Source organism: Lagopus muta, chromosome 5, assembly GCF_023343835.1.
Source record: "Lagopus muta isolate bLagMut1 chromosome 5, bLagMut1 primary, whole genome shotgun sequence".
Classification (NCBI taxonomy): domain Eukaryota; kingdom Metazoa; phylum Chordata; class Aves; order Galliformes; family Phasianidae; genus Lagopus; species Lagopus muta.
Genome location: NC_064437.1, coordinates 51,238,078 through 51,250,890, shown reverse-complemented (window position 1 = coordinate 51,250,890; position 12,813 = coordinate 51,238,078). Strand labels below are relative to the sequence as shown.

The 12,813-nt window shown below is 36.0% G+C and overlaps 1 protein-coding gene across 4 annotated transcripts in view; it reads right to left on the bottom strand.

Moving 5' to 3' along the window:
- IDE (insulin degrading enzyme) overlaps positions 1 to 12,813 on the bottom strand; it is a 53,870-nt gene that overhangs the window by 35,346 nt on the left and 5,711 nt on the right. For all 4 annotated transcript variants that reach the window (XM_048945269.1, XM_048945268.1, XM_048945267.1 and 1 more), the window contains exons 2-9: positions 10,387 to 10,571; positions 8,809 to 9,016; positions 7,730 to 7,899; positions 5,308 to 5,430; positions 2,357 to 2,469; positions 1,808 to 1,970; positions 1,086 to 1,178; positions 467 to 558 (exon numbers count right to left, since the gene is read on the bottom strand). In XM_048945269.1, the coding sequence (XP_048801226.1) occupies positions 467 to 558; positions 1,086 to 1,178; positions 1,808 to 1,970; positions 2,357 to 2,469; positions 5,308 to 5,430; positions 7,730 to 7,899; positions 8,809 to 9,016; positions 10,387 to 10,546 (1,122 nt within the window). In that variant the 5' untranslated portion in view covers positions 10,547 to 10,571. The remainder of the gene's footprint in view (positions 1 to 466; positions 559 to 1,085; positions 1,179 to 1,807; positions 1,971 to 2,356; positions 2,470 to 5,307; positions 5,431 to 7,729; positions 7,900 to 8,808; positions 9,017 to 10,386; positions 10,572 to 12,813) is intronic.

Here is a 12,813-nt window from a genome sequence, read left to right as displayed (position 1 = left end):
AGACAGTCTCACAACATAAAGCATTATAAAACCTTATTTCCAAGAAACTCTGTGCTGAAAAAGATGGGTAGCTTTTAAAGTCACATTCATAGTAAAAGATCTCCTCATAGCACATATATTTAGATCTCTTGATAATGGGAAAACATCCCAAATTTGATACAACCAATTTTGTTGCAGTGCAAAATACTTACAGACAGGGTGAGCTACTTCTTCCTCAACTTTCATTAAGCCACAATGCAATGTTAACTCATAGCTCTGTAAGTGCATTTCACACTTATACTGAAGATGTATTCTCAGTGTATTTGCCATTTGCGTCATGTCACAAAAAACACACCTTTAAAATTTTAAAACTTATTCATCATGCAATTAATAAACCTATTTCCATAGCAAGAGTTCTGATTCTCTTTACCATTCAATAAATTGTGAAAACACTACCACTGCTTATTTCAAGTAGCAATCGCTGTACCTTGCACTCTTGGAAAACCCATTCTTGAGGTCCTTCTGTACGTAGTTTTTGAATATACTGAAACATGTGCAAAATAATATCTTCAACATGCACTGGAAAGAAAAAAACAGCTTGCTTAATAATTGGCTCAATTCTACACACAAACACACAAAATTATTGTGAAAAGAAATAGGAAAGTCTGTATTTTTAATTACATCAAGATATTTGATTACATGAACAATCCCCCTGAAAAAGTTACTGTGATTGTTTACAGACGTGAACTGTTTAGGTCCCAAGCTAATTCTGAGAACTGCTTTGAACATGCTGTGTAATAAAATTTTATAATATAATTTAATTTCACGTACTATGAATAAGTAGCACACAAAGGTATTAACAGCTTTTCTTCTAGAGTAGTTTACTTTAAAATACTTAATTAAATATTTCAATTGTACCCTCAAATAAGTTCACTCCTTGCGTTAGATGAAGAGTGTTAGCACAGTGATGGGATTTAATATACTAAACTAACTGGTTATTCTGGGTTTATCTTTCAAGCTATAAATATAATTAGTCTCTCTAAAGACAAAAACAAGCCCATTAGATCAGGACTAACATGGAATGCAGACATAGTGGCTTCACTTACAAAGTCCTTCCTCTGTCAAGTCCACATTTATAATGAAAAACATGAAACCTCTAGCACCTTCCTTCTGTCCTCCAACAAGAGTATACACCCATCCTATGAAATCAAAGAGAAAATTTATTGCATGAGCAAGCCTGTAAAGATTTATACACCACTTTCTTTGTATGCTTTGGCAACAATACTTTTTTTTTCTTCTTTTTCTGGAAAATCTTGACTACTTTACATGTTCACCTTGTCTATCTCAACATCTACAGCAAAATAAGTTCAGCATCTGACCCATCTGATCTTGTGATGCAATAATTGCAACATCAACTGATCACCAGGTAATTTATGTTTGGAACACAGTAATACAGTGAACAACATTGAGGTACACTCTTCTATTCCTCCAGACATTAAGAGAGCTGACAATAGCCTCTAAGTCAGTGACAGAACAGAGACAAAACAGTATTTCAAAGCTCACACGTCTCTAAGCAGGGCTGAATGAAGCAGAGCACTAGAAATAGTAGCTTCCAAAGTCAGGGCGTTTGTTATTTATTCATTTTTACTCATCACAGAAACAAGAATGAAGTGGGTAAAAATTATTTACAACTCAAATTACTCAAATAGCTGGGAAATTCAAATTTAAAAAAAAAAAAAGCTTCACATAAAATTGACCCACTTATGGTAGGTCTTCAAAAAAATGTACAATTGATTAATTTTTAATTCTTTACATTCAAATTACTTACCTTTGGCTTTAAGCTCTGACAGAAGACTCCCTGGGCCTTCATGCCCAATCAGATGACCAAGGTAATGGCCAGGATTTGATTTATAGTATTTCTGAAGGTCTGGTATAGGAAATGTGACATAAAGATTTCTGATGTCCTTAATAGGTACCACTTTGTAAAGTTGCTGAAGATAAAAATTAAAAAGCAGATCCATAAACAGACATTCACCCAATCTCATATATTCATTTCAATAGCAAATATCATGTCCTCTTATGTACATAATAACAACATTGGGTTGAAAGTAAAGGTATAGAAGAACCACGGCAACATTTGAACCATTCATTATGCAAATACACAGAATTAATTATCCCAACCTCTGCAACCAAACATACATCTTTACTAAAAACTATATTAAATACATTCATGGACAGGTAGGTGAAAATATGAGGAAAGAAACAGAGATGCTGCTACAAAAGTAGTCAAGTATACAATGTATTACTGTAACATGAGTAGTTGAGAAGTATCACCTGAGGTACACAAGCCCACCAAAAGATACAACTCTATACTGACCCTGAGATGTTCCTCTTGGAAAGGATGTTCCGGAAATTCTGGTATAGGGACGTTTTTATTCTCTACTTCTGAAAACAACTTCACCACTAGGGAAGTCAGCTCATCCAAGGATTCTATAATAAAGAAATATTACAAAACACTTAATCATTATCTGATGTTTCTACCTAACTTAGATTTTCAATATTCTATAGGGAAGATATGGATTATACAGAACAGTCATTCTAATGATGTGATGGTTAATCGATTCAGAAAGGAAATATGTAACACTTCAGTATTGAAATATAATATGCTATAAGCACCATGCTTATTAAAGGCTTCAACCATGATTCATATAAATCCTGTTGAAAGGAAAAAACATATTTAAAATAAACTGACGAATCTAAATCTAAGGTGGAATGGAAGAAGTAGTAAATCAGATGTTAAGCATTAAAAAATTAAAACAGCACAAACCAAAGTAGTCACTCACACAGAGACTTTGTGAAGTGCATATAACTCTGTTAGAGACCCATGTTTTATCTTTTTTCCCCACACTGGGAAAAAAAAAAAGTATTGAAGAATGCACCTACAGTATGAGATAGCATTGGGCATTAAATTCAATAGATACTATTAAGGCTTTCTCTGGCTTAAAACCAACTCAGTAACACTAAAAAGAAATGCAGAAAGTTCCAGGCTTACTTCATTAGAACACCAGTCAAGGCTGAAGTGTACATTTTTCTGTGCTAAAAAGAAAACCAGTTGCCTTCTATCAATGTGTTACCCTGTTTAACTTGGCTACTGAAGCTCGAAAGGCAAATGGGATCCTGGGCTCCATCAGGAGAGGGGTGGCCAGCAGGGACAGGGAGGTGATTGGCCCTCTCTACTCGGCTCTTGTGAGGCCCCATCTGGAGTACTGTGTCCAGGTGTGGAGCCCTCAGTACAAGAAAGACACTGAGATTTTGGAAAGGGTCCAGAGGAGGGCGACTAAGATGATCAGGGGGCTGGAGCACCTCCCCTATGAGGACAGGCTGAGGGAGTTGGGCTTGTTCAGCCTGGAGAAGAGAAGGCTGCGGGGTGACCTCATTGCAGCCTATCAATACCTGAAGGGAACCTACACCCAGGAGGGGAGTAAACTCTTCAAAAGGGCTGACAACAGCAGGACTAGGGGAAATGGTTTTAAGTTGAAGGAGGGAAGATTTAGGTTAGATGTTAGGGGGAAGTTCTTTACTAGGAGAGTGGTTAGGCCCTGGAACGGGCTGCCCAGGGAGGTTGTGGATGCCCCGTCCTTGGACGTGTTTAAGGCCAGGTTGGACGGGGTCCTGGGCAACCTGATCTGAATGTGTATGTTTGGTGGCCCTGCTAGGCAGGGGGTTGGAACTACATGATCCTTGGGGTCCCTTCCAACCCGGGTGATTCTGTGATTCTGTGATTCTGTGAAGGCCAAGTTAATAAACTGTTACTCCCAAAGAACTACTCCAACGTTTTTTTCACCCTCTCCAAAGTTTATACACCTGCTTCTTCATTAAAATATATAAATAGGAATGCACTACTGCACTTAATTCTACGGGGGAAATCTTCAAAAACATTTATATCAAAATTACATTGCAAGGACAACTTCTTTGTCTTCAGCCAACAAAGAACTTCACAGTAACATTTCTGGTTAATGGATTAGCTTCCTTAGCAATTAATAAGTACACAATTCAGCTACATAAAATGTAAGAAGTCTGAATTCAAGTTTTCCTACTCAAGTTTACGTAACACTCAACAAAAAAAAAAAACAAACATGCCACCTTAATACAGGCAGAAAAGAACACAATCATTTGAGCTTCCCAGCTACAGCCATGGTTTTCTTTAGGGCAGATTTCCAGTTGCTAGGGTGATTCTTACTGAAAAGGTAAGAATTTAAGAGTCTACATAGGAACTGCTATACTGAAATTGTTGCATGAATTTTGCTTTTGATTAATTTTATTTTTGCAGGATGAATTTTAAAACAAAATTACAGCAAAGTTATATTTGCCAGTATTTACCAGAGATATTCTGATTCTCTTATCACTTTTCACTGAGGCACATTGTGTACATAAAGTGGAGGGGAAAAAAATCAGAGAATTACTAGGCTGCACACAGCTTTGCAAGTCTACCTACTTCAGAATGCACAACAGGGAGATCGCAGATGACCTGCAGTGAGCAATTTTATTAATTTATTTACTTAGATGTTAGAGCATTTCCAACTATTTGTTTATCTATCAATTAGAAGTTCTGCTACACTGACAGCAAGGTGTTTTCAACAAAAAAATTATGGAATTGTGTTAATAATGTTTGTTTTCTGCACCTTGATTTGTATGTGTGGAGCTCCCCACTATCAAAAGGAATTAAATCAAAAAGAATGTGGAACTTATCAATTTTCAATTCTGATTCTGGACGACTTCAAAAGAAGAAAACAAAACAAAACAACAAAACATTTCGTAGGATATAAAGCCTCCTGGAAAGCAATTGCATGATTCTGATGCTTGAACAAACGAGTGAGAAATGAACGTTTCTTTTTAGGGAAAATAAATAAAGAGAAGTAAAGGCTTTTCATCTAAATGTTAGATTAGGTTTATCCTTTAACAATGCAGACATATTTAGAGTGGAAATATGCACAAATGTCAAATATGAAAACAGTATCAAAAGCCCTTCCAACATCTGAGGTGTCAGTCTTCAAAAAACAAGCATATGACAGCAACTGGTGATTCAATACCGGATTCAGATTTTCAGCTTAGCTTTTGTATTGTAAGCTTATGAACAATTACATTTACACACTGCAAGTTGCTTTGGAGATGTCGCTAAACGTAACATTAGGTTTGGTCAGTCTGTAAAAACTTAACTTTTTCCCCTTCTGTAGATTTTCAGATTTTACTCTCCTCTTTATGAACATAAACACACTGAAAGTCTTACGTGACAAACAACAAGAACAAAAAACACTTTTGAGCTCTCACCTCTTCCTAAGACACAAATAGCCATTAAATTTGATGAATAGTAAGTAGAATGAAACTTCAGTAACTCTTGTCTTACATCTATTCCTTCTTTGGTTGGTCTAGTTTCCAGAGTGAATTTGTTCCCTGTAACACAAAATAGCAGTAGAGCTTGTTGATACAGGTATACTCATGGTTTATGAATTTACAAAAAAAAGAAAAAAAAGAAAAATAATGAATCTGTTTTTGTCTGGATTGACAGTCAATTTAAGATTACTGTGCATAATGAAGTATATTTGTTCTATATTGTAAAAATATAATTGTAGAAATTATTGTTGTAAACACTTCCATCCTCTTTGCACATAGATTCTCAAGAATCTAAGAATGCTTCAGACTTCATAATTAATATTCTAATTTTAATGGCTATTTCAAAGCAACACAAGTGAGCCCAGGCTTTAATTCAGAAGGAAAAGGCTCTTTTGCACAACTAGAGCAGATTTTATTCCTGCATACACACACCTTTCAGAGGAACCACTGTGTGAAATTACTTATGGCACAGCATGACAAAAATTACAGCCTAATATTTTAATTTTTAAAAAATGATTATTAATTTCATAACAATGGTTTGTTAATTGTGACTGCTCAGCTTATCAGATCTTATAGATCTGGGCCTAAAGACAACAGAAACACAGAAGTTAGAAGAGTGCCCCTGAATCAATAGAAAGGGCAAATTAAAATAAAAGATCTAAAACTTCAGCTTAATAACTGTTCTATTAAGAGTACTAGCATAAATTAAGAGCCAACAGTCAGAAGACAGCTTGTAGAGATAGGAAAATGGACAATACAAAAGTGCCAGGAATTATTGTTACAGGCAGTTACTCAGTGATGGATAAAGAGTATCTGTGGACAAAGGAACAAATAAAGCATTAAGTATTAAGGTACAACTGTTTCTCTGGATAGAAAGAATAACGTAAAATTCACTATCAAAACAGGCTCTGCAGAGATAAGCTGTGATCTAAAGCATCAAATGGGAGCACTCCTATATTCTGCTAGACTGGCTAACAGCTCAGCTCAGCCAACAGGAAACAATAAGGATGTCAACTGCAGTTGTCTGCATCACAGCTGGCAACCCTGAGCAAATAAAAACCAAAGTCAGGCACTAGCTCTGCTGAGTCAGATTTGCAGGAAGGCTCCGCTCTGCTGAATTTGAGCAAACCTCAAGTATTCTCCCCCTGCGCAAACATTTCATTTGTCAGCTAAAAAAATCTTCCTATACTGTAGAAAAATATTTCTGCAATATCCACTAATATTTTTTGAGAGCTGCATAGAAATGAAAAATAGTAATCTCTTCATTAAAAGCAAAAACTTTATTTGCTGATTCAGGAAGGCCAAATTCCACCCCTCTGAGATTACAGAATATACTTCAGATACTCACCTGCAGTTTCCAAGACTTGCTTTCAAATTGATTTGTTTGGGGAATACAGTTTAAACTTCTCCTGTTTAGAACAGCCTCTTCATCAAGTGCAAAAATATTTTCCTCTTTCTTGAGCCAAAGGAAGAAGGCAGTCCTTACAGTTCATTACCTGCTCTCTAACCTCCCTACTGTACGCAATATTTCATCAACTGTTCACTCAGCAAACAGACCCAGCCACAAAATACATTCATGGTTAGATAGTGCAGTGCCCGAATTAATGGCACTAATACTTTGACAGCTTCAAAATAAACTTGCAACTCATGTATAAAATAACTTCAACAAAACCTCCAATTAAACTTCTGCCAAAGCACATAACAGCTTTGGTTTTAAGCATAACCATGACCTGTTACTTTCATGCTTTTTAAATTAAGGCTTTTTAGTTTTCATTACTGAGCACTCCGTGATTAATAAAGACTGAAAAACACCATCAGCTATAGGATTGGGATTTGTTCAATAATAGTTTACCTTGACATCTGCTGCTGCATTTTATGCTTCAGATTTTCTTTTCATGTTCTTACTCAGTAATTGCCAGGTTACTTTGCTAATCTTTCTGATTTGACCTAGTCACTGTCCCCAGTCTTAACAGAATACTACTTAGCAAAAACAACGTGACTGAGAATGATTAGAACACAGTCCATCCATGTTACCATGCACAAAGAAACACAGTACCAGATTACGACAAATGGAATCACTGGAAAACAGCATCCATTGCAGTAATTATCAAAATCATAAAGAATGCCTCATCACTATCATGCAAGTCTTGTATCACTCTATTCTGCATGTTTTGTCTAGCTTGGTTTGGTCTACCATGTGGAAAATGCAATAAAGCACTATAATAAACATGCATGGAGCAGAAAAAAAAAAAAAAAACAAAATCAGAATTGTTTCACTCCAGTCTTGATCAACTCCATATAATAACACTGCATACACTACACAGAACTCTAATAGAAGAATAATAATTTTCTGACAAACCTGTTCCAAATTTACTGAAGGGATGATTGGGGTTTCCAGTAGCCTTCTCCAATTGAAACAACCTCCAGGCATCATTCATCAGATTCTTTTCATGCTCAGAATCAACAGCATTCACTTCTCTATCTTTGCAGCTTTCATCAAACAAAGGGCACAGGAAAAACTGGGCAAATCTAAACAGAAAATTTTCAGATCAACTTTCCATTACATTTATTAATAGTATGAAGTATCCCTCCTGAAAATAACTGATTACTTTCCAGTGCAGAATTCACAAATTCCACAACAGCTTTAACACCGATTCATTAGTTCTCAATTTCTTTACCTATAAATACAGACTACAACATACTCACACCACAAAGAATCAATCTTGTGTCACAAATAATACACAGAAAACTTCTACTGTATAGAAGCTTAGCTGCAAGAAGTTCTTAATCTTGTGAATCAAATCAATTTTGTCATACAGAGGAAACAAGGAACAAACTTTGAGAGCAAAGAGCTCAGCCTTTATAAGTATGAACAACTTGATCACCAATGCAGAAATTCTGTGGCATAAGCAAAGGATTAAAAAGAAAACCAAAAAGTTTCCTAGAACAATACTTCTTAAAAAGGGAAAAATCCACTGTCCATCTCACTGACTACACGCCCTTAAATTTCTGCTCTTTCCCACAAAAGGCAGAGGTTTCAGTCATTTCCCTTTACTAAAGACATCCAATTTTATTTCTAGACTTCATTCTTATGCTGTCAAAGAAGTAAGGTTTACATGGCATGCATAGTACTTGATGATACAGTCAGAGCACTTGCATAATGCATAAGCTCACTGTCACATTCTGTGCCCCACATTTTTGAAAATATTCCATATAAATACAATCTTTAAAAATTCTCCCTTGGTGAAGAAGTCTGCTGGCTGAAAAAAAAAATAAAAAAAATCTGAGAAATATTTTTTAAACTGAAGTCACCTACTATCAGTTTTAACAAAAGACAACGCTCTGAACCCTTTCTTTAATAACATAGTGAAAAAACATGAGGAAGAACTCTTAAGCCATTTGAAATAGCAGCAATAATTTAAACAGAAGTGTGTTTACCTGTCTAGTGCACCTTCTAGATGTTCGTGTGACACATCGAAGTAATAGTTTGTATGCTCTCCGCTGGTGAAAGCATTGGAGCTCCCTGCATGCTCACTGAGAAATTGACTATATTCATTCTCTTTTGGGTATTTCTTGGTTCCCAGAAACAGCATATGCTCACAAAAATGACTAAGTCCAGCAATGTTGGGCGGATCAGACAAAGACCCTGCAGGAGGAAAAATGTCATAAAATCACTGACAAAAAGTAATGATCAAATCTTAAGTCTTTTGAAGTTCTTTATATCACAGTACGTTGTCCGAGCCAATTATACAAATTCTGTAGTTATAAGTAGACACTTGGCAGCTAACAGTCAACTAAAATCAGTCTTAAAAAAAAAAAAAAAAAAGGAAATTTAAAATGAGTAACTGAACCAATTACTGCCTCAAACTGTCTTTCCAGATCAGCCTGCATTGATTGCTTTTCAGACAAATAAGATTTAAATTGAAGTTCATGATTCATAATCTGTATAGACCTGGCAGATCACAATGTTCTGTCTTCTATAGTTTGATTTTAATAACTGCATTGCATTAAAAGGCAGCAATTGACAGCCACAATTAAGGAGGTGTTTCCCCTGTGGTTTACAGGATGAGTAATAACCTGTGATTAATTGCCAGGACACAAGCAGCTATTGGAAGTCAGTGAGGAGGTAAGAAGGCAGCCACTTTAGAAGACAACAAAGGCTTCCTGGAATGTAAGGCAGAAGCATGACGTTCGAATCTGGCAGTTCTGCTTTGGACCTTACAACAGTGAGCAATGGGAGAATATAGGTGGAGGTAACAGACATTTCCTCCAGCACATATGCAGGAACAGGACATACATTGGTTACTACTGTCAGAGTATCCAAGAAAACCAGATTTGGGATCCTCTGAACCAGATAATGATTTGTACCAGAAGCTTACAAAGTTACTCTACTACTTGTGTCCTAACATCAATGGCACAAAGAGCTCCCAACTATATATACTGCAAGAGGATGAGTAAAGATGCTCGGGTAATGTGTGCATGCATCACACTTTGGAAGTGAGAAACTGTCACTTTGAGAAATACCTCCACTAAAAGAAAAGGCTTCCACAGCTTCAAGATACCGTCTTCCCTTTCTATGCCTTGTATTCTTGTTTGCAACTTAAGCATCACTGCAGCTAGGGTGTGCCTCCCCACCTCCTCCAGCACTACAGCACCTTCTCACCTCAACTCATCAACAATTTCACAAAAAAAAAAGTCTGACGTGACAGATGGAGCCATCTGAAATAATTGTACTCACACCCGCCCCTTTCCTGCTTACAAAAGAGCTTTCATAACATGAAACTTACTCATTAAAAGACATATTTCTACACTTGAGTAAACACAGTTTACCAAGAGAATTTAATTAGCCCTCATAATTTTCAACTTAGTATGCCAAAGAATTAAGCTCTAAATTTCAGTAGACCAGGCTAGCAACTAGATATTACTCCTGCCAGTTTATTTGCACTTAACATACCAAAATTTAAAGAATTTTAATGATATAATAATTGTTTAATGAACACAAATTGCATTAAATACCTATGTGCACATCGAGTGCTGCTGAAGACTTATCCGTGGTGGGGTCACTGATGAGAAGTGCTTTAATGCCATTTGCCAATTCCAGTCCACGATATTCTCGTTTATCTTCAGGTGATTTGATGATTTCATTTGTTATTCTCTTAATAGCAGGATTGTTCATTTTGTTATTTGTCTCCTTCTGAAGACTTAAGGAAAATAAAAGAGAATTCACTTACTGTTTTTACGTAAGAGCTGTTCATAGATTAACAGTTATGTTAGAGAATAAGCTGCGGGTGACAGAGACAGCAAGGAATTTAGTTCTGCACAACACTCATATACCATAGCTCAAATCCTGAGAGATTCCTGCAAAAAAAGTAAAATAAAAAAATAGACTGAGCAATGCAAAAAAAAAAATGCTGATCACGTAATTGAATGTTCACAGTTTCACTAGCAGTAATTAGAAAATAACTTAGCAAAGTAATAACATGTCCCTGTTCAACTACGATAAGAATGAAATAAATCCTACATTGCTATCTTGAATATACTTCCAGGCTTCGGGAAAGTATTTTCACTGAAGCTTCTGAACTGGTCGTTATATTCTGTATGCTGTAACTTCACAGTCTCAGGTTTAAAACAAATACCACAGCAACTGGGTTTGTACAGTCAGATGTGAGAGGGTAACATCATTCACACGAGTGCCAGAAACATACAAACAGAAGAATCACCATGATCAAAGACTGCCTCATATGTATAAAATTCTACTATTTTACAGATGGAAGGTGGATCATTATAAAGCAAAGCAGCAGAGTAGGCATTTGATCTTTGAAAAAAATTTGGAAGAAGTAAAAAGACTATCTGGAATTTTCAAATAGACTGAAAGAAAGCACAATTACCAACAAGAATTATAATCCAAGTAAAAAAAAATCTGGAGTTTAGAAAGCATCAAGGAATAGTCAGAATTTGAACACTGCCAAGCCAGAGCCAATAATAAACAATTCAGAATAGCACCTGTAAATGTGCTGCAAGGTACATTTCAGAAGGAAATACTTTCATTACTAACCATACTTTTTTTTTTTTTTTTTTAAGCTCAGTCAAATGTAATAACTATTTCCCCACTTGGATGCTGAAATTAAATGTCTACGCTCTAATTTACATCTCTCATACATTTACTGGCTTAACCTTATATGCAGAGTGCACCTATCATTCACAATCACAGTGTACTCCAAGCACAGAGACTTGTTTGTTTGCATTAACAACATGTGTTGAGGAATAAAAATGTTTCTTCATTTAAAGTTCAAAGTATGAAGTAGAAAAACTCTACTGTAAGTGTATATCTAAGCATAAAGGAAGAAATGATACTACCTTTCATAGAAAAAGTAACTAAGCTGTTCTTAATTCCATTTCACTGTCTCTTCTACATGGTTCTGTTGGACTGACAAATGTAAGCATTCAGGAGAACAAAGCTATTTCTGTACTTCCTGATTTCACCTCTACTAATGCACAACTATCAGTTGGCTTTCAGTTAAAGCCTTCTGCCTCATTAACATACTAGTTACTAAACAGAAGATGAAGGTACACTATAAAATTTCAAATCTGGGAGGTTTCATACGCTACACAATTTCCTCGTCACGTGGTAACTCCTTATTCCTCTACCTCCTCATTGTCACAGAATGTTGATTGTTCACACAACTCATCATTCCAATGTGATTCATCAAATTACACAGCTTCCGTGAAACCTCACAGTTTTCAACTGATGCCTTGTGAAGCTGCACACCTCCACCTCATTTTATCATCATTCCCTACTTGTTCCTCCTTCACAGCTATCTCCAGTTTAGCAGCCAAATTTCTGAACAGGAAATCTACCATTCTCAAAAGATCAAATGATTAAGCCTTCCAACTAAGGACTTAATTCTGTCTCTCTTTATTGATTGTTATTTTCATGAGCATTGTGAATGTAAGATTCTCCCCCAGCTCCAAGAGTGTTCATATAATTAAGCCAGAATTACTTCCTTGAAAGCTACATAAACTGTGCTAGCAGAAGCAAGAGAGCAAGAGCAGATGAACCACACAGTATATTTGAAAGGCAGCATGACAAAAGAAAACAAAACACACAGGTCCAATACTTCCTAGCTAAAGCACTATTCCTTTTGGTGGTATGCAATTATAACACAATAGTTAGAAAAGAAAATGCAGTTTAAGACAGAATATTTTTACAGTGACATTTTCTTAAGCGAGCTGTAAGCTCCATTCATTCGCAACTGCTTTTTGACAAAAGAAAAATAAGTAACAAACCTTTTTATTTCTAGTTTATTTGAGAAGTAGTCTAATTCCTTAAGTTATGCTGAGGGCCTGTTCTAAAGTACTGGTGCTATATCTACTTTGCTATGCTATCATCACAGCCAGCACTGGGTGCTGACATCCAGTAGGAAAGAAATTTATGCACAAACT